Source organism: Physella acuta, unplaced genomic scaffold (assembly GCF_028476545.2).
Source record: "Physella acuta isolate Inbredline_101_S28 unplaced genomic scaffold, ASM2847654v3 ptg000781l, whole genome shotgun sequence".
In the NCBI taxonomy this organism is placed as follows: Eukaryota; Metazoa; Mollusca; class Gastropoda; family Physidae; genus Physella; species Physella acuta.
The window spans coordinates 562,323-588,795 of NW_026732299.1; the positions used below are offsets into that span (position 1 = coordinate 562,323).

Sequence of the window (26,473 nt, forward strand, 5' to 3'; positions counted from 1 at the left end):
CTGACCGGCATGGTGTTAGGGGGATCGCTGTTGCCATCGGGAGCTACCGTTTAAGCAGGGGCGCCGGTTGTGACCACTGGTTGGATTTAGTTATTAAACGTAGAACCCTGACGTGTCAAGAGTGTAGAGTGCTCTTTAAAATAATTATATTCCCATAGTGCTCATATGGGAGCCCGAGATGCTCCAGGAGGACTTTTGACATTTGAATCAAGTAATATTCTTGACCTCCCCCATCCTCTGCACGGCACCAGAACAACGGACACCATGTGCTCAGGGAGTGGAAGGGTGCACATTGTTCAATTTAGTCATGAATTTAAAGATAATGTAAGGGCATAATGCTCAAGGGAGAGGAGAGGGTGTTCAACAACTGGGGCTCTGGTGGAGGCGTCTGGTTAGATTTGGTCAACGATTATAGCAGTCCGCTGAATCCATAGTCAGTGGCGCTCTTTAAAACAAAGATGTGTCAAAGTACTATGAGGGAGCCCGGCGTGCACGGGTCATACTAAAAGGAAGACGTTAGTTATTCATTTAGTCATTTATTTTAATAGCCAACCGTTTCCCTAGTGAATGACGCTATTTAAAATGAATGTATGCGCCATTGGTGCTCATGAAGGGCGCAACGGGTCACAGGACCACCGGGGCGCAGACGGATGCAGTATGACAGGTGAATCTAGTACCCCTGACCTCCTGTGCAGCAGTGTTTCTTTCAGGCTTTTTTCTCCAGGTAGGCATTTGAAATTTTCGGGGGGGGGGGGGGGGGGGGGGAACGAACACTTGTAAAAGTATACATCTATATCTTTAAAATCAATGTATGTCTGTCTGTTTCTTTGCCTGTCTGTCTTTTATACATTACTACACCTTTCATACGATCACCATGAAACTTTGGAAAGTTGTTGAGAATAATCCAGGGCAGATTTCTGAGTTAAAAAAAATTCAAATTCGTACGGGTGGCAGGACGCGATTCGATTCTTCTCTATATACGGTATATAAAAAAATCGATTGCGGTTTGACACCGTTCATCCGATCGCCTTCAGACTTTGGAGAGTTAATTAGAACACTCCAGGGGAGGTTTTTGCAAAAAAAGAAAAAAAAATAATTACGCAAGAACGGCGCATTTTTCTTTATAAAATTATACGGTATATAAAATAATAAAATACAATAAAAGTCGGATGCGGTACGACAACATTCATCCGAGTGCCATGAATCTTTAGAGCTATCCTGTGAGCGATATGGCACCTACATCCGTTTTAAACATTGCTTAAGACTATGCATACGATTGAGATTTAGAGTAGGTCACTAAACATAATCACCTCCTCCGCCGGCACACAAGCAAGGTGCAGTTTGACGCCGGCGCCATCCTATGAGCACTATTGCGCCTACGTTAGTTTTAAGGAGCACCCTACAAGGAGCACCCGAGCCAGGGACTGTACAAGGCGCCCTGTTGTAGTGTAATCAGCGACTCACGAGAGCGCCCTCTACGCAGAGGCGTAGCGACCCTTCCCGGCGCCCGGGGACAAACTTTCCGATTTGCACCCTCCCCTCGAGATTTCAATTTGCACCCCCCCCCCCCTCAAACTTTCGATTTGCCCCCCCCCCCTCGAGATTTCCATTAGCAGCCCCCCCCCCCTCAAACTTTCGATTTTCACCCCCCTCAACCTTTCAATTTATTTTTCCAACCCATTTTGGCGCCCCCTAAGGTCGGCGCCCGGGGACATATGTCCCCCCCCCCCGCCCCCCCCCCCCCTCGCTACGCTACTGCCTCTACGTCCCTGACAGGTGATATTACGTTGAGTATTAACATACACTCAAGGTTTTTAAGGCGGTAGTGTAGGTATACCAGTGTCCCGATAAATATAATCCAAACGCAGGCATTGTTTAAATTTAAATAACTCAGTTTTAGAAAACAAGGTCACGCGTCTAAGAATATAGAATTGGTAAAGCGTTGATGAAACCCTCCTAATATATTTCATCATATTTTATTTGTCTTATATGCATTGCTACACCTTTCATCTGATCGCCATGAAACTTTCGGAAGTTGTTGAGAATACTCCTGGGGAGTTTGCTGCGATTTTTTTTTAATTTCGCAAGGATAGCACCCGACAGGGTGCAATTTGGCGCCCCGGGCTATCCCGGTAGCGCTATGGCGCATACTTTCGTTTCAAAAAGTGTGATAAAATATGGATAAGAAGTAGTATTATATTGGTTCACAAAACTCACCGTGCCCCGCAGGGTGCAATTTGCCCCGGGCTATCCCGGGACTTTCTTTTAATCCAGCGGCAACGCGCGGGGAAGGGCACGCTAGTTTTCTATAAAAAGTCTATTTCGTTCGGGAGCGCGGGGGGGGGGGGGGAGGGGGGGGGTAGAATTCTTCGGGGATGCCTGACAGAAACTCTGCAGGACGTCAAATACTTTAAAATGCATACTTGTAAGTTTTACCCTAATACTAACGTGTAAATAAATGTTGTTCTCCAATGGCTATAGATAAAGGGTAACGAGAAATACTTTACATTATCACTCTGCTTATTTATATCCCATGTGCTAAGATAGACACTGGGGGAGGGGGGGGGGCTCTGGGCACCAAACCGCACCGTGCTGCCTGGACGCTCTCTCCCTCAGGAATTAAATTTTTTTAAATTGCAGAAACCTTCCCAGAAATATTTTCAACAACATCCCAAAGTTTCTTGGTGATTGGGTGTACGTAATAAAATAATTTAGTAATACATACAAGACAAACATATGATGCAAAAGAAAGTCAGACGCAATATTTTAAGAGGGTTTCACCAATGCGTTACCAATCCTATATTTTTAGACTCGAGACCTTTTCTGTAAGTGAATTATTTAAAGGTAAACAATGCCTGCGCTACATTTCTTGTATCATATGTGTCGGGGCACAAATTAGTCCACACTATCACCCAGCACAGTTCAGGGGCGTGCACTATGAAAGCTTTGAGTATACGTTAACCCTTTATTTACGGAATTATGTTCTGAATGAGATTTTTACTTAAACAATGTGTTACTATATTGCTTTTGGTACATTCAAAGCATATATCGAAGGAAATTTCGTTTCATAAATTTTTAATGGCCCAAACAGATATTGGTACTTATAAGTACCGTCAGTAAACTAGGACATTTTTTTTCAAAAAAATTTTTTTTACAAAACAGGAACAAACGATACAATTTATTAACTAATAAAATGGCAATCATTATAACAATCACTTTTTGTAATTTTCACACATAAATACAGCACAATAGTATATTTTGAGTACGATTTTTACTGGATTTTCTATCGGAACACATCTTAGACCTCAAACACAGCAAAAGTAGTCGACATGTCATGCTCCCTCAATCTTGTCTGTGGTCTTTCTAGTTTAGCAACGGTTGCCGGAATGAATATGCTTTTGCTGGAAGCTTCCAATAACTAGTACAATGAGGCGCATAAACAAACAAAAGCCTAGTCATTCAGCACACAACTACTAGAAATACTAATATAATTGTAGCCTACTATAATGTTATGACAAGTCTACACTACAGTGCAAAGTTCATAAATAGAAGTGAGCTCAATGTGTTTTGGAAGAAGTAGTGGATTACTCTTTTCGGTTTACTGATTAAAATTTACCTTATAGATCTATACTATATGCAGAAGTATGGACTATTACTAGTCTACAGGTATACATTATGTAAATGCTATTTGTTGTAGGCAAGACAGTTCATTGCAGTAAATATAACTAACAAATTAAATCTTACAACCTGAACTAGGCTTTGGTATACAAATGAAGTATACTAAACCTTATAAACGAGCCCGCAACTGATACCTTTATTCTTGTTATTTTTTTACTACTAGAAATTAACATGTAATTACAATATTTCTTAGGTAAACCATATGCAAACCTTCTTATAAATGTGTAAATATCATTTTTTGAGTACATTTCGATAAGTAATTATCAAGGCAATATTTATGTAACTCCACCTAACAAATCTGCAATTTTCTAAAAAATCCTTAAAAAATGACCGTGTGCCCTGACGGTACTTATAAGTCCACTTGTAAACATTGATCTAATACAAAGACAATTTGATTAAAATTGTATAACTAGAAGTTAAACGCGTTTGCCTGACTATTGAAGGTGCCAATAAAAATATTTGGGGTTGAAAACTTGAAAAATAAGGTAAAACAAAAGGAAATCAGGAACGGGTGTGAGAAATGTACAGAAAAATTGTGAACTACCGATATAGCAAGACATTGAAAAAGCGCCACACCATTAACTTTTTTAAAAACATTGATACCTCCGACTACCGGCGACTCGGGGGAGATAATACTATAAAATACATCAATAATTTTTAAAATTCGTATTTAATTTAAAATAATACAGGCACTTAATTAAAGTGGTACTTATAAGTACCGTCAGTAGATAAAGGGTTAATCACTTTCCATAATAGTGAGATAGAACACACTTCGCGACCGCCCAGGTGTCAGGGACGTAGGGGGCGCTCTCATGAGCCCCCGATTACACACCGCAATTGCCCAACGAACGGCCCCTGGCTTGGTTTAATCATCGAATGTCGAATGCCGCCTTGTCAATATTGTAAGGTGCTCCTTAAAATTAACGTAGGTGTCTAAGTGCTCACAGAATAGCGCAGGGCGCCAAACCGAAATTGATTTTTATTTTTATATACAGTACATAGAAAAGAATCGAATCGCGCCCTGCCTGTACGCCACCCATGCGAATTTGATTTTTTCCCCGCAGAAACCCCCACAGGAGTGTTCTCAACAGCTTCTCAAAGTTTCATGGCGATCGGATGAAAGGTGAAGTAAGAGGTCATCCATAAATGATGTCACGCTTTTTTTTTTACGATTTTACCCCCCCCCCTCCCCTCCTTCACACGTTGTCACAAAAAGCCAGACGCCTCACTAAAATGACGTCACGCCTCAGCCTACACCCCCCTCCTCGAAATTGCTGTTGAATTTTTCTTAAAACATCGATATTTTTCCAAAATGTTGTCAGAACTCTGTCAACATGGAGTATTTTGATCGATTCGTATTACAATTTATTAAAACCGTTTTCTAAAACGCGAAATAATAACGGATAAAACTCGTTTTCTAACATAGCTTTTTTATTTGAACCCTCCATCCCCTCCCCCTCATCACACACCGTCACAAAATTACGGACCCTCCCCTCCCCCCTACGATTTTGACGTCTTTTATTGACGACCCCCTAATGCATAAAAGTAATAAAAGTTATTAAAAGACATATAGACAAACATACATTAATACATCCATTGCTTTTCCTATATAGATCTAGTGATTTAATATTTCTTTTAGAACCTAGATCTACATGCTGTACGTACTTTTTTTCTGAAAATTTTTAACGCTTTATAGAAGCCTATTACTATAGAATAGATCTATTTTACAGCCTTAGGCCTAACCACAGATCTAGTCTTCTAGATCTAGATCTAGTAAAAGTATAAACTACAGTAGGCCTATCAGACGTCGGCGTGCTGATAGACAGTGAATGTAAAAACATAAACAGGATCAAAGCATGGTGGATGATAGTTTCATGCATGAAAATTGAAGGATACTAACGAGAACTTACGATACGATGTAAAATAACCTACCTTATAAATTATAAATTCTAGATCTTGAATTTGAAACACATCTTAGATCTAGTAGATCTATCTATTTATTTATATTATTATTTATATTTAACTAGATCTAGAGTCTAGAATCTAGAAGACCAAGTTAAGAAGACTGAAGTAGATTCTAAACAAAATCTAAATTCTAAATCAGTAAATCGAGTAAGTTTGAAAGTGAAAGTAAATGATGAAAGTTTCATTTATTTAAGTTTGTGATGTGAATCAATCAATGTGTTGTGTTGGCTTTATCTAAACTCAAACTTCAAAGTAAAGTTTACTTAGAAGTTTGATTTTAGTTCTGTTTTCTGATAAGTGACTGATAAACCGAGACACTAAGGTCTAAAGTCTAAGGCGTGACTAACTTAGTTAGGTACTAGGTAGAGACGTCACAATTACTAACCCTGTCCCTAACCCCAACCCTGGTCCTACCATAAGTAATAAGTATTAAGTAACCATACGCCTAACCCTAATTTCAATTTCTAACCATAAAATTAGTCAAGATTACAATACTACTAAATAACCCAACATCCCTTTTTTTAAAGAAGATTCCATTATCGGACACCGGTATCTATAGGGTAAAGGAGGGCGTTAAGAGCCGTGTGGTATTAAGCCCCAATCAACACCCCACCCCCACAAAACCCCCAATAACGCTGCTAATCTACTTCTGAGGTAACAACTACTGCTGTTCTTTGATAACAGAGAAGCAGAGGATTAATTTTATGTAATTTATGACCCATTTGGTCCAATAGGGAGAGGATGAGACAGGATTTAATCCCACTGCTCTTTCCCTAAAATTTCTCATCTCCATAAAACCATTTTGTGAACTTTTTTTCCAAATAGACATAACTTGGGAAACTTCACTTTGTAATATACCAAATGAGTTTTTCAAGCCCATTCTTTGTTCCTGTATTAGAGCATTGGTTGTTGTACATTTTAACACTATTTTTATAGCTATCGCTAGAATAGTTTTATTTTGGTGAATTTTTTTTGCACAGTGATTATTGGTGCCAAAACAAAATGGCTGACATTTGTCCCATTTTACCATGCTATAAAGTTTTTATCATTATCAGAGTAAAACTTGACTGATCATTACCTTAATGGTTTTATTTGTTAGATAATAACTAAATCTACATGAATACATTAATTTTGTCCACTAGCTTGCCTGTTTAGAAAAGTTATAACAGATACTGTTATGTGGCTCTTGAAACCCTAAGTGCAAGTTTCTCATTTATTAGACCACTGAATATGACACTGGTATAGGAATAGTTAACACAAAATGTATTAATTGTTAAACAGACTTGTGTCTAAATGATAGAAATACAATTCTAACCAGCTAAAAAGTAAAAATTCAGCCATCTGATGTTAGCAAGGTAATTTTTAAAATGGTACAGGTACTTATTACCCCTAAGGGGCAATACAGCCGACTCAGCCCCCACCTGTTTCTAACCAACCATAAAACTTCTAATCTCATTGTAGGTAACAGGAATAAATGCTCTTAGGTCTCAGCCAATCTGGGGTGGTATGTTATGTAATTTATGACCCTCATTGTCCAGCAGGGAAGTAAACAGACACATTAATACCACTGCTCCCCCCCTTACAATTTCTTACCCCCATGATACCCAGCCCCCACCAGTTTCTGGCCCACCATAAAACTTCATCTCTTTGTAGGTAACATGGATTACAGTTACAGATCTCAGACAATCTGGGGTGGCATGTTATGTAATATATGACCTTCATGGTCTAGCAGGGTGGAGACCAAAGAGGAATCAGTACCACTGCTCTCCCCTCACAATTTCTCACCTCCATGATAGCCAGACCCCACCTGTATCTAACCCACCCTAAAACTTCATCTCTTTGTAGGTAGCATGGACTTAGTTCTTAGATCTCAGCCAACCAGAGATAGCATCTCCTTATGTAATTTATGGCCCTCAGGGTCCAGCAAGGAGAACAAAGGGGAAACCAGTACAACTGCTCTCCCCTCAACATTTCTCACCCCCATGATACCCAGCCCCCACCTGTATCTAACCCACCATAAAACTTATCTCTTTGTAGGTAGCATGGACTTAGTTCTTAGATCTCAGCCAACCAGAGATAGCATCTCCTTATGTAATTTATGGCCCTCAGGGTCCAGCAAGGAGAACAAAGGGGAAACCAGTACAACTGCTCTCCCCTCAACATTTCTCACCTCCATGTCATGTTATGTAATGTATAGCACACATGGCTTATCAGGGGAAAGCATTAAGGCAGATTAGTTAGTACCACCCCTTTTTACATACAAGAATGTTAACTCTGGACAGCTACACACTAGTATACTAGCTACACATTAGGCATACTAATGTGCCTACTGTAAATTACTAGACTTTAGGGCTTAGGCCCTATGTACACCTGCAATTGTATCAATTGTAGACTGGGCCCATTGGGGCCTAGTGATAGCTAGTATCAGTTAAAGTGTGTGTACACAGCATTAACTATTTTGGGGTTAGAAATTAATTATTTTTATTGTGGAGTTAGTCTAAACTAGGAGATAATGCTTATTGCCCCATTGCCCGGCTCCTTTCACCCCAAATGCTGATTTTGGGGGTATGACAATAAATGTTCAATTAAACCCATTTAAAGTATATTTAATACACTTTGTTATTATTTTTACATTGTGTAAGATATGTTAGAATAATTTTGTCATATTTTCAATACTAAAAAATTCTTAGATTAGTAGAAATCTTTAAAAATGTACAGGTGCTAAAAAGTGTGGCTCTTAACGCCCTCCTTTACCCTAATCATCCGGCCTATTTAATAAACTATTTATTTATTTATTTGGTAATCTAGCATTTTGCTAGGTAAACAAAATTGTCCGAGGCTAGATCTAGATGTGCGACAAAGTTGACTCATTGTTAAGGCTTTAATAGAAGTATATTGTGATATATTTGTGTCAAGTATTAGATCTATAGATAATTGGGATGGTATTTCAAGTCAACCCTTTGTTATTTCTATCCCTACCAGAACAAACCTCTAGTCTAGCATGGCCTCAACTAACAGGCTGGCTTGTTGCATTGAGTTAAATATAAACTCAAAACAATAGGCCTAATATAGGCCTAAACAATCTAATTTAAATAGGTGAGGCCACATACCACACACACATAGTGTTGTGTGTCGTGCCTTGACAGAAATAAACTAATAATAAATAAATAAACTTTATGACTTATTGTTTTCATGTTAATGTTTTAGTAGCCTGGTTGCTAGTCATCATTGATGAGCATCTTGACATCAATGACTTTTGATAGACAGCTATACTAAAGACAAAATGGAACCACTTAACTCCTCAACACCAAACTTTTATTCAGATTTAAAAGTCCTTTTATCACAGAACAAAGATGTCAGTGTAAGTATTAATTCTTTACCTTTTTTCCCAATTTTTTTCCTATTTCTCATTACTAATAAGGAATAATATTTCAAAAGACTACAAAGATTGGTAATGGTTGCACTATCTAAATAAGGTTTTCTTTTTCATAATAGGTAGCAGGAAACTCATATGACACTTTGTTATTAACTTTATCAAACCCAGATACTGAGGTATGTATGACATGAAACTGGTTGGGTTTAGGAAATATTTGCAACTACGTTAATAATTGTAATAAAGAAACATATTATTTTATTTGAGGAAGGATAGTTATTTTTAGAATTTCTTCTTTGCTTGAAATTTTAAAGTTACTAAAGAATTGCTGAGTCTTTTTTAAAACATTTACCTGCATTTATATTACACCAATGTTTATTTTATTGTTTTTCTTAAATGGTTTAGGCTGGGAAAGTTATTCATATTCTAAAAGATATTGAGGAAAATATAACTCTTTTAACGAATGAGCACAGACCTCTTGTACAAGTGATTATGGTAATTTATTTACTATTGTTTGTAAATATTTTATTGTTTGAAACCTTGATTTTTTTTTGGTGTGTCTTTTTCAAATGTTTTAAAATGTAAATAATTATTCTCAGAACATGAACTGGTTGGAGAGAGGCCCTGAACTAATTAGTGTGTTTAAATCTTGCATTTTGAATCTCGTATCTGCCCATATGTTCCACCTGAAACCAATGCTAAAGGTACTGGTGAGGAGATTCATACAAGGTAAGCTAAATTCAGCTTATATATGATAGTGTATACTAAAAAAATTGTCTTTTAGAATTTCGATTCATGCTAAAAATTATTGATTCAATTCCTTAAACTTAATGTTTAAAAATTCTGCCTAACTATTACAAGATGACAAAACAACAGATGAGTCAGAAAAGGTCACAAAGAAAAAAGAGGATTTATTACACATTCATTCCCTTATAAAGTCACTCTATCAGCTGGCACCTACGTGAGTGAATGCATTTTGAACATATATTTAAAAAATATTCCTGTATTAGACTAGATTTACGCTACTGATTTCTCTATTTACAAGTTTTTGTATAGTACATTGACACATTTGTTTATAGGACAACACTTTTCATGTTGCAAATCCTGGAAGAAAATTTTCCCTACTTAAATAAAGGAGTTGCAAACTTTGAATACTTCACACTGGGTGCTCTTACTGTGAGCAAGTACATGAGCCCTTTGAGAATGGATATTTTAGAATTGGTTGTAAAAAATATGTTGAAATTAGATGTAAGTATTTACTTTGGAATTTCACTTTCTCAATAATGGTTAGACAATAGTGATTTGATTATTACTTAAACTGATGATATTACTTCAGGATATTTGAAAAAGAATGTAAAAGTTTTTTATGTTAAGAAATGGATCTGATTTTTTTTGTAAAGAATGAGTTTGTCATCAACATTTTGGATTTCCCTAACTATAAGTACACTTCTATGTAAAAAATAGGTAAGATCATCAAGAACTGAGATAAATACTGTGATATGTGAACCTCAGAAAGAATCCACTGAATTAGAAGACACACTTTTTGAAATGGTTAGTAGCCATATTCACCTGCATCAAATATACTTGCACATAGACACATGCATACCAACTGAAATAGGTAATATAAGTACAAAACAATTTGCTCATATAGGAGGACGGTACAGCAGGTAACACAAGTGGGTCAGTAGAACAGAGATTAGCCACAGCACTACCTATGGCAGGGTCACTTGATGCAATGATGACACTCTGCTTCCAGTACATCAAAGAGGAGTGTTTTGTGGAAGGTGAACCTAGTCTGTCAATTTTGTAGGTCTGTCACAAATGTGACAACCTGTCTGCTTTTAGTTAGGACCCAATCAGGTCCTTTAATTATGTTTTCCATTCTTTAGCTAGTTTTATTTACATTTAAGTTAAAGTGTATTCACTCAATTGAAAGTATGCTAATTAATCTCTTGCTTTCATGCAGTTAATTTTACTTTGGTTACTGTATATTTGATTTCCAGACAAGCTAAACTGGGAGGTCACTAAAAAGCTGTACAGAGAAATGCTATCAGTTTTTGATAAGTTTATATTTCCCACACATGCTTCTTGCCATGTACAGTTTCTAATATTTTACATATGCAGTTTCAAAGAAGTAAGTAAATTATGGATTTAATTAAGAAATGAACACTATTGTCTTTCTTTTTAATAACCTTACATTGTCATGTAAAAAAACAACTTCATTTTCTATCTTGGTTTTTAGAATGTTTAATGAGACTGTTGTAGGCCCATGTGTTAACTTTTTGTTGGATGTATACGAGTATACCTGACATGTTTAAACACTTGATGTTTCAGCCTTTGGGAGAGGGATTTATTGACTACTTGTGGAAAAAAGTGACAGACCCGACATTACAGTGTATTTACAGGCAGACAGCAGCTTGTTACATTGGTAGTTTCCTCACCAGGGCTAAATACATTTCATTAAAGTAAGTGTTTTTAAAATTTCTTTCTATTGCTTATATCTCTATATAGTAAATTTTAAATAATTAACAAAAAAGGAAAGCACTGCAGTGTTTTAAATTCTGAACATTAGAAGTAAGGCGAGTTAATTATGTTAATTTATGAGCAACTACTCTCTTTGTTTCATTGCTCATGTAGTAGACTAAGTAGTAGCCATTTTGAGTTACAGCTACAAAGTGCCATCAATCTGGTTTACCTTTCCAAGGGAGGAAACTCTGACAGTAAATAAAGCTTGAATTAATTTTCCTCTTGAATAAACTACATCGAGTAACTTCATTTTGCACGATAATGTAATTGATAGAGGTCTTGAATCAATGATACAAAAATATTAGTGAGAGAATCTCTATGTTAACTGGTCTATATAATAAACCTCCTAGTTAATACCAGTCCACATTAGAGTACTGTATATTACACCCCATTATCAGCTAAAAATCAATATTCCCTCAGTAATTTTATTTTTTAAGAAAATTACCAAGCAGGAGTATTAATTTTTGTTAATTTAATCTACATGTTACTCTTTTTTACAGTACATCAAAAGAAGTGATGCAGTTGATGATGAAGTGGGTCCATAAATATTTAGACCAAACCGGTGAACAGGGACTCAATGCTGATATTGCCCACCATGGGACCTTCTACTCAGTCTGCCAGAGTGCCTTTTACATATTTTGTTTTAAACATAATGACTTTATGCAGATGAAGAGAGGTAATGCTGATGTTTTATCTTTAAGTGAGGTTAGATTATACACTATATGGCAGCTATTGTTCACTATTGCTAACATATTTATTTACTTTATAGTAAGAAAGAATTATCTTTGATTAAGATACATTGACTTTGTCTTCAGGTCACAAGTGGGCAGAATCTTTGAACTTTCAGAGGGTTGTTACAAGCAAGCTGAACCCCCTTCGTGTGTGTGTTCCTATCATTGTTAAAACATTTGCTTCTGCTACCAGGTAAGAAGATGATAAGAATACTTTATTCCTGATTGTTCTAGAACCTGCATGCTGGTTTTATCTCTGTTCTTTATTTCAAACAAATTGTAACTTAAAGCTCATGGCATTAAATATTCTTACTTCAATTTTTAAAAAAACTTAATTTTTTATGTGTTCATAAATGTCATAAGACTCAACATTGTCAAGATTGCTTTCATTGGGTCATTGCTATAATTTCACACACATTCTATCCTTCTTTGCCTCTATGTTGTTTATCCACTGGGCCACAGGTAGCCTTTGCCACTGATCTAACACAATAAATTTTATTCCTATGTCTTGGCTTGCTATTTCTTTTATCACTAAAAAGATAAGCTCAATTTGTATTGTATTAAATAGAAAAACTAAATATAAGACTTATTTTAGCCTGTTTCAATTTAAGACCATTTCTTCATCAGTTAATGGGTAGGTTTATGTTTTTTTTTAGAATGCACCAGCTAGCTTTCTGTGATACTATCATTGAGAGAAACAATCGTTATAGTCTACCTATCACCAGTTCAAGCTATCAGCTTGCCAGTTCAGCATCAAAACAGCTTGAATCATATTTTCCCTTTGATCCTTACTTACTGCCAAGGTATGTGTTCATTAATAACTTCATCTACTAGATGAACCTAACTTCAACATTATTTTACTGTAAACCTCTAACTATTTTGTGATCCATTGAAAATGTAAAAGTGTTTTTAATGTATGTGCTGCAATGTTCTCAAGCTATGTGTTTATTGAAAAAACATTTTTATAACAGATCTGGTACACATATCACACCTTTGTACTATGAGTTTAGAGGAAGTCTGCCTGAAGAAGAAGAATTGGAAGATGAGGTAATAACCTTTACCTGGTTGATATGAGTCAGCCCAACTCTTATGTTAAAATTTCCTTTTCAATAAATTTCATTTCCAGAAAACAAAATAAGCATTTGAAAATATATAAAACAATTGTGCTGAATCAAACATGAAACTTATGGTATTTTAAATGGAATCCTATTTTCACATCTGAAACTCAGAAATGTTAAAAATAACTTCAATTGTTCTTTATTGTAACATTTCCTTACAATCAGGCCTGGTGTCCCTGGCAGAAATTTTTTGGAACCCCTATGTGTATTAAAATTTATAAAAATAGTTTTTTTAGAGGAGTACAAATTCCTCCTGAACACCGGAAATAAGGTTGCATCTTTCTTTAATAGTCAATTTCATCAATTTCTCCTCTCTTAGGATGTAGATGACTTTTTGCCAGATGAAGATGATGAAATGATACCAAGCACAAATCCTGTGAGCATATCTTTAGTCAACTGCCCTGCAGATTTTCTTCAATACGGCACTTCTCCTGGATTTAAACATGGTTATTCAAACTAAACTAAGTATTTTGTTTTGTTATGTGGGCATTGTATTAGATACCTTGCTTTAATTGGGCATATAATTTATTTTCTGAGCATTTTTTACTGTAAGACAATAAAGAATAAAAAACAAAAGATAAGATTCTCAAGCTTGTATTAAATTCATGAGCTTTTATGTAAGCTTTATATTTTTGTTTTGATGCTTGTTTTAAATATATTTGGATGAGTCTCATTGTGTTTTATTCCCAACCAAATGTTATTTGAGTAACTGCATTAGTCAATGCTTTTACTTTTGCTTCTGAAAACATTCATCAATGAGTTGTAGACAGTTTAAAAATTCATGTTAATTTTAACATCACATGCAATAGTTGCTCCTATTGTTCTCTAGTGTTTCAGTGTTTTTCTTAAGGAAAAAATTCTCTCTTGTTGGTAGGCACATAATAAAAGAGTCATTCATTATGACTTTTTTGTTACTGTGGTGTATAAGTCAAGCCTAATCTTTATTATGCTCAACATATTAATGCCAAAACCAAAATAAAAAGCAAAGAGGAAACTGGTTGCTGGTTTTGTACTTTTATTAATGTTAAACAGTACTTGAAAAATACAGCTGTTATATCTTGTAACTGAGCATGTTAATTTTGTACAGCCAATTGTAAAATGTTGCTATGTGTATAGAAAATAAAAAAATTGTAGAACATTTATATATTAAAAAAAAATATCATTGAAATATTTTCCTCCATATTGTGGAATTTTGGGGTATTACCTATAGCTTCTTTTGTAAAAAAAAAAAGAAGTTTAATATACAATATTATGTACAATTTGGCAATAAAACCAATGGACAGGTTTTTTCAAGTGCAATTACTCTACAGCTATCCATGCACCAAATGGGTCTTTAACATATCTTCGAGGGGCTCCATTCTTAAATACAGATTTTAGTGGTTCTGGAAAATCATTGAGCCACTTTAGAGTTGTCCTCACATTATCTTCAAAGCCCTCTGGTTCTTGATCAGGAGAAGTTGATAAAAACTAAAAGGGATAAAATAATATAAGCTGCAAATAAGTGGAATTATTTTCTTTACAAATACAAGTTTTTAAAAAACATTTTAGCTGTAAATCATGAGGATTTGGTTTCATCCATCCAGAAATGCCACAGTAAATTATGAATTCTCCAAGAATTTATTATTACAAATTGAAAGTACTGTAACAACTACAATTTATTTTTAAAAAGTTCTCACTTTTCTAATATCTCTGTTTGTTAAAGATAGAAAAAAATCTAGGTTTGGCATCCCAGAGTAATCAAATGGCCCTATTGTCAATTCATGCATGTGAGGATCATAGATGATTATATTCTGAAATACAAAATTTTTGCTTCAATAAATCAAATAATGAAATTTAAAAATAATTATTAAAAAAAAAGAAAATATAATTTTCCTCCAAAATTATTCATCTACCATGATTTTTCCTTTTTTAAAATTAAGTAAAACTAAGAAGCAGAAGAGATTTCATGAGTAACTAATGCTTAATTTGTCTTCAGTTTATTTAAAAGATTATTATAAAGGTTTTTATATATTAGTTATATTTTCTACTTCTTAGTCATTTGAAATTTAAAAAATTAAAATTGTTTAAGAACATTTTGTAGCATAGGTGTAGTTAATTGTTTTCTCATTCAGTTTTTTCCAATGAAGTTGAAAAAACGTACAACAAAGAATGTTTGCTTTAAAACCGAATTAGTGGCTTACGATCTCTAAAAGACAATTATCTACCCTTTCTTAGTCAGTAGTTGGCTCTCAGGTTCGAAACCAACCATAAGTGACAAACAGTCCACAGTAGCTGGTTAGCACTTTATCTTGTTATCTCCTATTCATTGTTTAATTTTGTAATCTTTTAAAATTTAATTTGAATGTCTAATTTAATAAATAATTAGATTAAAAATTAGATCTGCTCGCAGTGTCATCAAAGACGAACTTATATAAAAAGTTTGAATGAAATTGCAGCAATCAGAAGTATGTTAAAGTTAAGTTACAAGGTAAGCCACAAACACACAGACAATGCTAATTAAATGAAAGGTTATAAAAATTAATGTTTGCTCTCAACTTCTTTTTACTTTCTCGTATACGTGGTATAGAGGAAGTATTGTAATCGCGCAAAAATCGAAATTGAGATTTTCACCTCCCTGAGTTGGAAAAAAATAGTTTTGCAATTTTGTCAGTGTGTACCTGTGTGTGGACAATTCTTTTTTTTTCTACAAGATTCTATTCTATTTTTAAAAGTTTAAGTAATTAAAATTGGATTTAAAGTCGTCTAAATCCCAAGTTGCCATCCCCCCAAAGAGTTATATAAGAATATTCAAGAAAGTTTAGGAGAGATCACTACCACTTTATTAAAAATGTAATAATTTTTTGACCAGCTCATACAATAAAGTTTTAAAGTAAGAAACAACCAAAGAAGCATTAATCACAAAAAAAAACCACCTACATCTTTTCCACCGGTAAAATGGCGAGCACTTCTTAAAGCAAGGTCTGGACCTTTATCTGGAAAAGTTGCTGGGAAAATCTCACCAGTCTCAATGTTTACAGCTGTCAAAAATATTAATGGGAATTTAAAGTATATGAATTAAATAAATCATTTTAAATAAATTATTATTTATGAAAACTAATAACTAGTAATGAAAATACAAACCACAGAAAGAATTAGTGATGTAATAAATAAAAAGAAATAAATGTGAAAATTTGATCTTACCTACGCCATATATAGCTGGGAAAGGTTTATTGTGATGCTTGTATACTGTATTGAAATCTGAAAAATAATATCCATTAAAGTTTCTTTCCAAACCAACTCCTCACTTTTAAATTTAATGGTTAAATTATTTACAATTATAGTACAATTGATAATAATATCCACTCACGGGTTATACATGCTGTAACCAGATGAATCTCATGTTGACATTCACACAAAGCTTCTGCAGAACAGTAAACATATGGGTATAACACTTATCTAAACCTCAGACAAAAAAAAAGTCAGCACTTATGTCTGTGTACAAATCAAGGCTGGGCAAGCAAACAATGCTTTGAAGAATCACATTTGAAATAACGGAAAGAAAATTTGTCTGAGGTGTAAAGAACCATTGTGAAAAGCTAATAGATATATAAAAAAGGGAAAAAGAATAGTTAGTAGACAAAAGAACAAATAAATCAAACAACTTATTTAAAACAATAACTACATGATGCAATGTCTAGCCTTAAGTAGTAATCAATGACAGAACAGTTTTTTTAAACTAATTTTCCCAGTTGTTTAAAAGAACAGTAAAAAACTAAAATTCTAAAAGCCACACACACACAAAATGAAACAATTTAGCCAATCTTTCACTCACTGAGTATTTTGTTTGAAACTGTGTGAGAGTTCAGCTGATCATCTAAAAACCCACCAACAAGATGAAGTTCAAGCCTGTGTGGTAAATAAATTTTAATAGATATCTCCAACTTTCAAATAATATTGTTGAGCAAATTAGCATTTTGGGGTAAACAGTTTGCAATTTTAGCAACAGATAGTAACAATTTTGTTCTAATAATAATTTTTAAATGGCTGTAATTGTAATAAAAATATTAATTTCCAATTCTTCCAGCCAACGCAAAAAAATGTAATTAAACATTTTCTGTATTATTTATGTACAGCTATGTCAGTTTCAGGACTCACCTGCCAGAGGACATATTTTGTGTAAGATTGGAAACTATTGTAATCATGGCCTCAAGTCCTTGAGCAGTTGAACAACCATCAAAATGTATCATGCTTGTAGCACCAGAACCTGCAGGATAGTATAAAAAAAAAAATCAACCTAATTATTGTAGTTGAAATAATTTGAAAATACACAATATTTAAGGCCAGTATTTTTATGGAGGCTGATTCTTTAAAAAATGGTTTTCCACAATCATCACAGTGAATTCATTAGTTGTTTGAATTCTTATTATTAACATAAGTTCAAATGGAAATTATATTTAATTTAAAAAAAAAAGCAACATTCATTTTTAAAAATGCATTATGCTACTAAATAAAATCTGATATTATGGAAACAATGTATAAATCTAGTTCTACCTGTATGCCTCATAACAGCAATATGACATGTTGTCGCATCTTCTGAGCCCAAAACTGATACAGTCTCTATATGGTTACAAAAAAAAGATTATAAGCCATGGCTTAATATAACTAAATAAATAAATAAATAACATATATTTTAAATATATAATAAAACTTTCAAAATTTAAAACTATTTAAAAACCTTTTCTTTCTTTAGATATACTAAAAGCAACTCTAACTATAAATAGAAAAAAAGTTTTATTTTTTTAAAAATGTATTCTTCAACAGATTTTTTTTGTTTTATTTTCTACTGTGTTGTATATAGACTAGTAAAAATATAAGCTAGTTGAAGGTTTATCTAGACGAAGTTCAGTAACACATTCATTCATTATAATTCTACTTCCTGTATGACTAAATATAGTAGTATTAAAATCAGACCAGTAACAATTATCTCAAGATTTGTACGCAAACACGAGCTCAACTGGCTGATATAGGGAAAGTACTTTGTAGTTATATCACCTTTTGTGAATACATAGTAATCTTTAAACTTATTTTAAATGACTAATCTAATATATCATTAGACTGAAAATGAGATTTCCTTATGTTTATCAGAAATGCAAATATCTGTTAAGTTTAATGATTGGTAAAATCTGAGTTACAGTTAAAGCATTTAAAATGGATTGCAATACAGTTCACATTCATTATGTATTTTATAATATATTTTAGAAAAAAGGCATTTTGAGCCCAAAAAATGTAGATTGGAAACGAGAGATGATTCAAACACTACATAACTGTTATTCATATTCTTTTAATGTGATATTTTAGTGAATGATGTCAATTTAAGTACAAACTATCTGTAGGACAAGTCCCTCCTACTTCTCGTTGACCAATGTACAAAAGATGTTTTGGGCCAACAACCCTGATCTGCTGTTGCTGAAGTTGTCTTGAGGATTCCTTGAGGTAAAAAATAAATTAAAAATTTGCCAAAAATTCAGTTTATCTACTAAATGTCAACATTTTATTTGTAAGAGCTGAAATATTTGATAAAACTGCCATATTAGTCATACTACTGTGTAATTAAATTTTCTGTATAATCATTAAATAGCATAGATCTTTATGGAGATGGAAAATGATGCATAAAAGTAGATTGACAGTGAAATGATATTTAATTCAACAAATTAGAATTTTAGCATACTTTAAAATGTGAAAACTTTTTGATGAAGTTTTCTATTGACATTTCCGGTTTCACCTCAAGCTCTTGAATGAAAAGTGGCATTTTTTAAAATGGTATCTGAAACAATAAACAAAATATTATTAGCAAATTATTTTTAAAATTAGCTTTTAATTTAAATTACTAAAATGCTTCTTCTATAATAGCCTAAAGGGCAATAGTGCCAAACTCATTAGTATTTTATTACTATGCTAGGTTTACCAATACCAAAATAAAGTTCCCTGAAAAATGTAAAAACAGTAATTTGCACAGACAGAAAAAGATAATATATATATATATATATATATATATATATATATATATATATATATATATATATATATATATATATATAAAATATATATATGTGCCTATATTTTATATAGAATATGGTAATCTATCGTTTTAGGTGCATAAAATCGGCAGAGGCTAGTAATGTGCGAAAAAGCTGCCTCATTGTTAAGGCTTTATAGAAGTATATTGTGACATATTTGTGTCAAATATTATAGATAAATGAATAATAAACCTAAATTAATGGTTAAATATATCAATATTATTATAGGCCAGAAATTAACTTTAAACAGCAATGTTTGAGAGCAAGATTTGATATAAACAGCAGCCATTTGTAAAATAGATTGGCTTCCCCTGAATCTCGAGCTAGAATATAAGTTTACAAAAAAAAAAAAACTTAAACATGATGGCTGATATAGTAAATGAGCATGGTTGCATTGTTGGAAACATCGCTAATCATCATTTATTACTGAAAAGTTTAAATTCAATTGTTTAAAAACAGGTAGGCCTACATAAATTATTAAAATTAAACAAGGAAACTGGAGACCACAGTCCGGTTTGTTCATGAAGTTGGACTTATTGTCTGAATCCTCCACCATATTCTCAATTAAGAACGAAGAAGAAGAAGAAGAAGAAAAACAAGGAAACATTTTTGTATTTTTCAAAACATAAATCCTCCTCAAAATGTGAAATAATTATTAAAATTTAAGGAGTCACCTGTTTTTCACATTACTAGTCACGGGCAATTTTACGTACCCTAAAACAATAGTTAATTACGAGCCGACCCGCGGCATATCATACACCGCTATTTAGTTGTCGTTTTTTCTACTTTTCAGTTATTCATAATTTGTGAATTCGACACTACCAACGCTGCCACTGAAAATATTTCTTTAAAACACTATAAGTAGCTCGTTAAGGACGATAACCCCCCACTCCTTCTCCCCCCTCCGTTAAAATAAACTCCACTTAGTTACCCCCCCCCCCCCCCCTACGTTAAAAATCGTTTCAAACTAAATTATCTGCCCCTAATAGTCGTCACAAAACCCGGCTCTGTTTGTAAACATTTAGAGTGAACCACAGCTCAACAGACCATGTAGGGGTGGGGGTGGTAGGGAGCACGTTTACAGCTTGTTTTCTAGCGTCTCCCAGAAGAGAATTATATATTATATATAGTATATAGATATTTAGTAGGCCTATAGATAGACTATAGAATACCGCCCTATTTTATTTATTTACTAGGTCTAGGGATAGGCTAACTAAACTAGAATCTATTTATTCACTATTATTTAAAATGGTTTACGTAGTTTACTGTTTACTAGTGTTTAGTGTTTACGAGTTACGACTTAACTTACGAGTTGCCTTGAAGTAGGCTGTTTAATGAGAATTACAGAATGATTTTTTTATTAAAAATGTATCAATAATAGCTAGAACACTAGTAAACTAAGCTAATTTAGCATATTTTAACTTTCTGTGCAAAGTCATTATTACTGAAAAAAATTCCAAAGTCAGGTCAGCCTGTGGCACCCTCCACTGAACGTGACAGAAGGAAAAAAAAACTTCACCCGTGACCTTCATTAAAACAGAATTTGCTTTTGTTTTATTTTTATTTTTGGTAAACATGTGCTTAATCTTACCCAATAAGTGATAAAAATTTGAAAATTAATTTTAATTACTGTTGTAAAGTGAGATAAACAGCTTAATAAACACATGCTTTCTTGAGGGGGTGTGGCCCGGGTGTGGCACATCGCAATTATAACTTTATATTTCTGTGTTTTATGACTATATTTGTTCACAATTAGCATGCTATGTTTTTTAAATTGATAAAAGGTAAGTATACCAAGTTACAAAATCCGCAATCTAACTAATAATTCATACTTTCAATTTAAAAAATAATAAAAACGATCATCAACGAAGAAAGCGTAAACATTCTATTTTTAGGTATGACATAAAAAACAGTCATAAATCTAGCCAAATGATTGGATTCTTGCGCGGCACACATTTTCCCGCGCCTCGTTTTCACCAAACAAGAATATAATAAAATGGCATTATTGAGGGGTGATCACTTACACCCTCAAATGTATTGTTTTCACCCTAATTTCATTAAACAATTCAATTTTTATTTGATAGTAAAGATGTTATAAAAATTGTAAAAAATAAAAAAGTTATTGTCGAGCGCACCTGCTTTAGTTAATTCGACTTGAAACGCAAGCTAAATAAGCGTGACTTTCTCTCGACGGCCTCGTTAAATACAAACAAAGAAATTAGGCCAAAAGTAGATCCGACAATTCTTAAACAACAGACTTAAATAGAAACGGATAGTTCCGATGTCTAAAATTAACGATGGCTTCGTAATCATTAGTTTTATCCCTCTACCCATTAGTGAAAGCGAAACTGGTCGCCATTTTTGGTAAGCGCATGAGCCGTGAGATGGCTTCAAAACAACAAACCCGGAAGCTGTGAATTCGAACGGCCTACCTTGAAGTTGAAGTCTTGCCCTATGCCCTATAAAAATTTGATCCAGAATCTGACTTGTGTGAAATTTTCAAGTTTTTTTTTTTAACTGGTGTTTTGTTATTATTTATTATGTTTAGTACTTTAGTTACTTGGCGACTAGAATCTAGATCTAGACTAGATCTACTTCTGTCTTCTAGAGATCTTGTTCTAATCAATAATGTTTACAAACCGTAAGTGGTCCGTGTAATAACCGAAAAAAAGTATCCCATTACATTTAGTATTTACAATTTAGTAAGGCACATTTAAAATACCATAGGCCAAGATCTACTAATTTTTACTATTATTTAACTATAGGGGCCTATAGGCTATATATATATATATATATATATATATATATATATATATATATATATATATATATATAGGCCTATAGTTCATTTTAATTGTTTTTTAACCAGATAAAAAACAAGGTAATTAAAAAGTCTAGTGACAATTCTAGCGCAATTTCCTTATGTCGTTATCTAAAAATAGCTCTGTCGTAGCGTAAATCAAGAGCAGGGTTAGTAAAACCATTGGTTAGTTAATTAGTTATTAAAACGTTTTTTATTAAATTTTTTTCAGTATTTTACATGTTTTATTTACAATAGAGTTACATGACTAAAAACCATTGCGCGCCTAGCTACCGAACGTGATGTCGCAGCCATTGAACGTGATGTCGCAGCCGTTGAACGTGATGACGCGTGTGGTGTGGTTGGGTAAAAATGCCTAATAATTCGGTCCAAATTTTAATTAATAAAAAAAAATTTGTGACCGAACGAAAGGATATTTTTGAAAACTTTCTTCGGCAATATTGTTCTAAATTATGGCAGGAATCGATTGGTACATGTTTCAAGTCACTAAGTGGTCTGGTTGCCGAGATATGGGCCAAAAATTGCATTTTTTCGAGTTTTTTTAGCTTTTCCGGGAAATCCATGAAAGAAACCCGGAATTTTTTTGACCTATGTTCATCCTCGTAACTTGCTTAAAATAATTGCTTTTGGAACTAGTCCTCAATATTGCTTCGTTGAGGAGGAGATACGACTTAAAGCTGCGGACACACATCCATTCATACATTCATACATCCAGAAATGACGGGTTAATAAACGCAATTCTCCAGAATGGAAATTGCGCTAAAAATTAAAAGTTTGCTAAGTATACTAAAGTTTACGATTATTAAAGTTCTTATGGTGTTGGTTGTCATTTGAAACATTGCAGTTATATTTCATTGTTGTTTGGACTAGTCCTCTTCGTCTCTGTAGACATATGTTACTTCGTTGTTTGAGTCTTGTCTGCAATAAACTTCGTTGTATGCTGCATCGTTGTCTGGATGCCAGGTTTGAGGCGCGTTTTTAGCTGTTTGTTTGTGGTAAATATGGATTCTGCATCCTCACAATATGAACATTTGTATGTTAGGGCTTTTGGGCGTTTTGTTGCAAAATGTTTGAGCATGTTTTCCTCCATTGTATGTTTACAGATGCGACAATTTAGGGTGTCGAGGTGTTCCTTGACCAAAATATGGTCACACCGAGGTCCGAAGAAAAAAAAAGAGCATAGTAGGCAATAGTTGAGTAGGTTTTCAATTGGTGTTTTGGACGGGGCGGTGGTTGCTGACTTGTTGTCACCTTCATTGACTATAGCTGCTTCTGATGTTGTCTCTGATTCTGGGCTGTCATCTTTCTTCCTTTTGGTTATTGGTGTTTCCACGATTGTTTGTTGTTGTGAGATTATTTGAGCGCCGGAAGTTTCTATCTGTGGTGTCAAGATCAGGGTGGTGACTGCATACATGCTTGTTATTGGCTATTGTTCTGCTTCGCCATGGTCAGATGTTGGCGTCTTCAAGACCGTTGATTCAGGTGTGTCCAATGTTGGCGTTCTCAAGACCCTTGATTCAAATGTGTCCATGACTGGGCTTTGGGGAACGGAGTTGACTGGCTGTATTGCGATCCCTGTTGTAATAGGCGTTGTTGATTTTGCAGTTGAACGTGGTGCTGGTTTTGGGGTTGTCTGATGCGTTGTTTTTGCTATCGTTGTTGTTTTTTCTGTTGGGTCATCCTCCAGTGGTTGGGTCATCCTCCAGTGGTATGTCCGACGATGACAGAAGATTGTCTCCCTTTAATACCAATCCAACTTAGCTCCCATGTACCTTTGAAATTATGCGATGGCGGGCCGCCTAGCTTTCTTGAGACTAAACTGTTAGGGGAAGTACACGTCACCCAACTAACAAAAAATAAAATGACGCCATTGCTTTGAGGCGCGTGACCGACTGTTGTCGTTCTGCCAGCAGTCTGAACTGTTGTTTGTTGGAATCGAAACGAGTGAGTTGTTTAAAAAAAATAATAATAATAATAAAGTCTAGACAGAACAGTAGTTGGTTTTGATTTGGTTCTTCGGCACTGAACCTAGACGTATTTGAAATCTTTTTTGATTTATGTACTCACTAATTATGCATGGCCATCGGACAAGAGTTGTCCGGTTCCGTCCAAGGCCACGGAAAAACGTGCCAAAGGAAACGAAACCTCCCAACGGCAGGGTTCATTTTCTATCCCAGGGTTAAAAAAAACAAATGATGTAGTCACCCACTCATGTTTACATTGGAAATATTCACCCTACAGCGTAGGGCGTGAAAAATAGTCTTCTAAGACTCATTATAATGCTCCTCTCCACGGAAATCTTTAGTAAAAGGCGAAAGATTTACTCGATGTGAAGAGAAACCAGAGTGTCTGTCTGGGGGAAAATTTTCCGGTCTGCCCTAAACCGGATCAGCTGGAATCGCATGGTTTTCGGCTGACAGCAATGTGCCTCTGAAAACAAAAAGAGTTCGCCGCGGAGACTGTGTTGGTCGTACTGAAGGCTAGGCTACATCGTTCAGAACTCAGACCTGTCCGGTGGACAACGTTTCCCTTCTCCGCGAGCGCATTCCACCCGTGGACAAACGCTTACAAACCAATCCGACGATGACAGAAGATTGTCTCCCTTTAATACCAATCCAACTTAGCTCCCATGTACCTTTGAAATTATGCGATGGCGGGCCGCCTAGCTTTCTTGAGACTAAACTGTTAGGGGAAGTACACGTCACCCAACTAACAAAAAATAAAATGACGCCATTGCTTTGAGGCGCGTGACCGACTGTTGTCGTTCTGCCAGCAGTCTGAACTGTTGTTTGTTGGAATCGAAACGAGTGAGTTGTTTAAAAAAAATAAAATAATAATAATAAAGTCTAGACAGAACAGTAGTTGGTTTTGATTTGGTTCTTCGGCACTGAACCTAGACGTATTTGAAATCTTTTTTGATTTATGTACTCACTAATTATGCATGGCCATCGGACAAGAGTTGTCCGGTTCCGTCCAAGGCCACGGAAAAACGTGCCAAAGGAAACGAAACCTCCCAACGGCAGGGTTCATTTTCTATCCCAGGGTTAAAAAAAACAAATTATGTAGTCACCCACTCATGTTTACATTGGAAATATTCACCCTACAGCGTAGGGCGTGAAAAATAGTCTTCTAAGACTCATTATAATGCTCCTCTCCACGGAAATCTTTAGTAAAAGGCGAAAGATTTACTCGATGTGAAGAGAAACCAGAGTGTCTGTCTGGCGGAAAATTTTCCGGTCTGCCCTAAACCGGATCAGCTGAAATCGCATGGTTTTCGGCTGACAGCAATGTGCCTCTGAAAACAAAAAGAGTTCGCCGCGGAGACTGTGTTGGTCGTACTGAAGGCTAGGCTACATCGTTCAGAACTCAGACCTGTCCGGTGGACAACGTTTCCCTTCTCCGCGAGCGCATTCCACCCGTGGACAAACGCTTACAAACCTATCCGACGATGACAGAAGATTGTCTCCCTTTAATACCAATCCAACTTAGCTCCCATGTACCTTTGAAATTATGCGATGGCGGGCCGCCTAGCTTTCTTGAGACTAAACTGTTAGGGGAAGTACACGTCACCCAACTAACAAAAAATAAAATGACGCCATTGCTTTGAGGCGCGTGACCGACTGTTGTCGTTCTGCCAGCAGTCTGAACTGTTGTTTGTTGGAATCGAAACGAGTGAGTTGTTTAAAAAAAATAAAATAATAATAATAAAGTCTAGACAGAACAGTAGTTGGTTTTGATTTGGTTCTTCGGCACTGAACCTAGACGTATTTGAAATCTTTTTTGATTTATGTACTCACTAATTATGCATGGCCATCGGACAAGAGTTGTCCGGTTCCGTCCAAGGCCACGGAAAAACGTGCCAAAGGAAACGAAACCTCCCAACGGCAGGGTTCATTTTCTATCCCAGGGTTAAAAAAAACAAATTATGTAGTCACCCACTCATGTTTACATTGGAAATATTCACCCTACAGCGTAGGGCGTGAAAAATAGTCTTCTAAGACTCATTATAATGCTCCTCTCCACGGAAATCTTTAGTAAAAGGCGAAAGATTTACTCGATGTGAAGAGAAACCAGAGTGTCTGTCTGGGGGAAAATTTTCCGGTCTGCCCTAAACCGGATCAGCTGGAATCGCATGGTTTTCGGCTGACAGCAATGTGCCTCTGAAAACAAAAAGAGTTCGCCGCGGAGACTGTGTTGGTCGTACT

At 34.9% G+C, this 26,473-nt stretch overlaps 2 protein-coding genes and 3 non-coding genes across 15 annotated transcripts; 1 reads left to right on the plus strand and 4 right to left on the minus strand.

The window, feature by feature from the left end:
* The first annotated feature begins 5,462 nt into the window (after window positions 1-5,462).
* Window positions 5,463-14,398, plus strand: LOC131950801 (RNA polymerase I-specific transcription initiation factor RRN3). 6 transcript variants are annotated; one of them, XM_059312992.1, is made up of 16 exons: window positions 5,463-5,596; window positions 8,851-9,004; window positions 9,139-9,195; window positions 9,422-9,511; window positions 9,616-9,745; window positions 9,878-9,977; window positions 10,096-10,264; window positions 10,481-10,567; window positions 10,668-10,800; window positions 11,020-11,150; window positions 11,351-11,481; window positions 12,043-12,218; window positions 12,358-12,466; window positions 12,930-13,076; window positions 13,245-13,320; window positions 13,711-14,398. In XM_059312992.1, exons 2-16 carry the CDS (start codon window positions 8,927-8,929, stop codon window positions 13,849-13,851), a joined length of 1,755 nt encoding a protein of 584 aa, XP_059168975.1. In that variant the 5' UTR covers window positions 5,463-5,596; window positions 8,851-8,926; the 3' UTR covers window positions 13,852-14,398. The 6 variants fall into 6 exon arrangements, with proteins under 6 accessions (XP_059168975.1, XP_059168978.1, XP_059168976.1 ...); XM_059312995.1 differs by having other exon boundaries at window positions 5,482-5,596; window positions 8,854-9,004; XM_059312993.1 differs by having other exon boundaries at window positions 5,482-5,591.
* A 215-nt stretch (window positions 14,399-14,613) lies between these two features.
* Window positions 14,614-22,093, minus strand: LOC131950802 (protein N-terminal asparagine amidohydrolase). 6 transcript variants are annotated; one of them, XM_059313000.1, is made up of 11 exons: window positions 21,880-22,093; window positions 19,099-19,194; window positions 18,755-18,857; window positions 17,922-17,987; window positions 17,526-17,634; window positions 17,203-17,276; window positions 16,738-16,791; window positions 16,572-16,628; window positions 16,308-16,408; window positions 15,068-15,181; window positions 14,614-14,858 (listed from the first exon to the last, which is right to left on the minus strand). In XM_059313000.1, exons 2-11 carry the CDS (start codon window positions 19,177-19,179, stop codon window positions 14,691-14,693), a joined length of 927 nt encoding a protein of 308 aa, XP_059168983.1. In that variant the 5' UTR covers window positions 19,180-19,194; window positions 21,880-22,093; the 3' UTR covers window positions 14,614-14,690. The 6 variants fall into 6 exon arrangements, with proteins under 6 accessions (XP_059168983.1, XP_059168984.1, XP_059168985.1 ...); XM_059313001.1 differs by lacking the exon at window positions 21,880-22,093 and adding an exon at window positions 21,583-21,838; XM_059313002.1 differs by lacking the exon at window positions 21,880-22,093 and adding an exon at window positions 21,280-21,464.
* Window positions 22,094-24,498: 2,405 nt separating this feature from the next.
* LOC131950857 (U5 spliceosomal RNA) lies at window positions 24,499-24,617 on the minus strand. Its single transcript, XR_009388353.1, has one exon. It is a non-coding gene; the product is annotated as a U5 spliceosomal RNA (small nuclear RNA).
* A 746-nt stretch (window positions 24,618-25,363) lies between these two features.
* LOC131950868 (U5 spliceosomal RNA) lies at window positions 25,364-25,482 on the minus strand. The gene has a single exon (XR_009388364.1). It is a non-coding gene; the product is annotated as a U5 spliceosomal RNA (small nuclear RNA).
* Window positions 25,483-26,228: 746 nt separating this feature from the next.
* LOC131950871 (U5 spliceosomal RNA) lies at window positions 26,229-26,347 on the minus strand. The gene has a single exon (XR_009388366.1). It is a non-coding gene; the product is annotated as a U5 spliceosomal RNA (small nuclear RNA).
* Window positions 26,348-26,473: the final 126 nt, after the last annotated feature.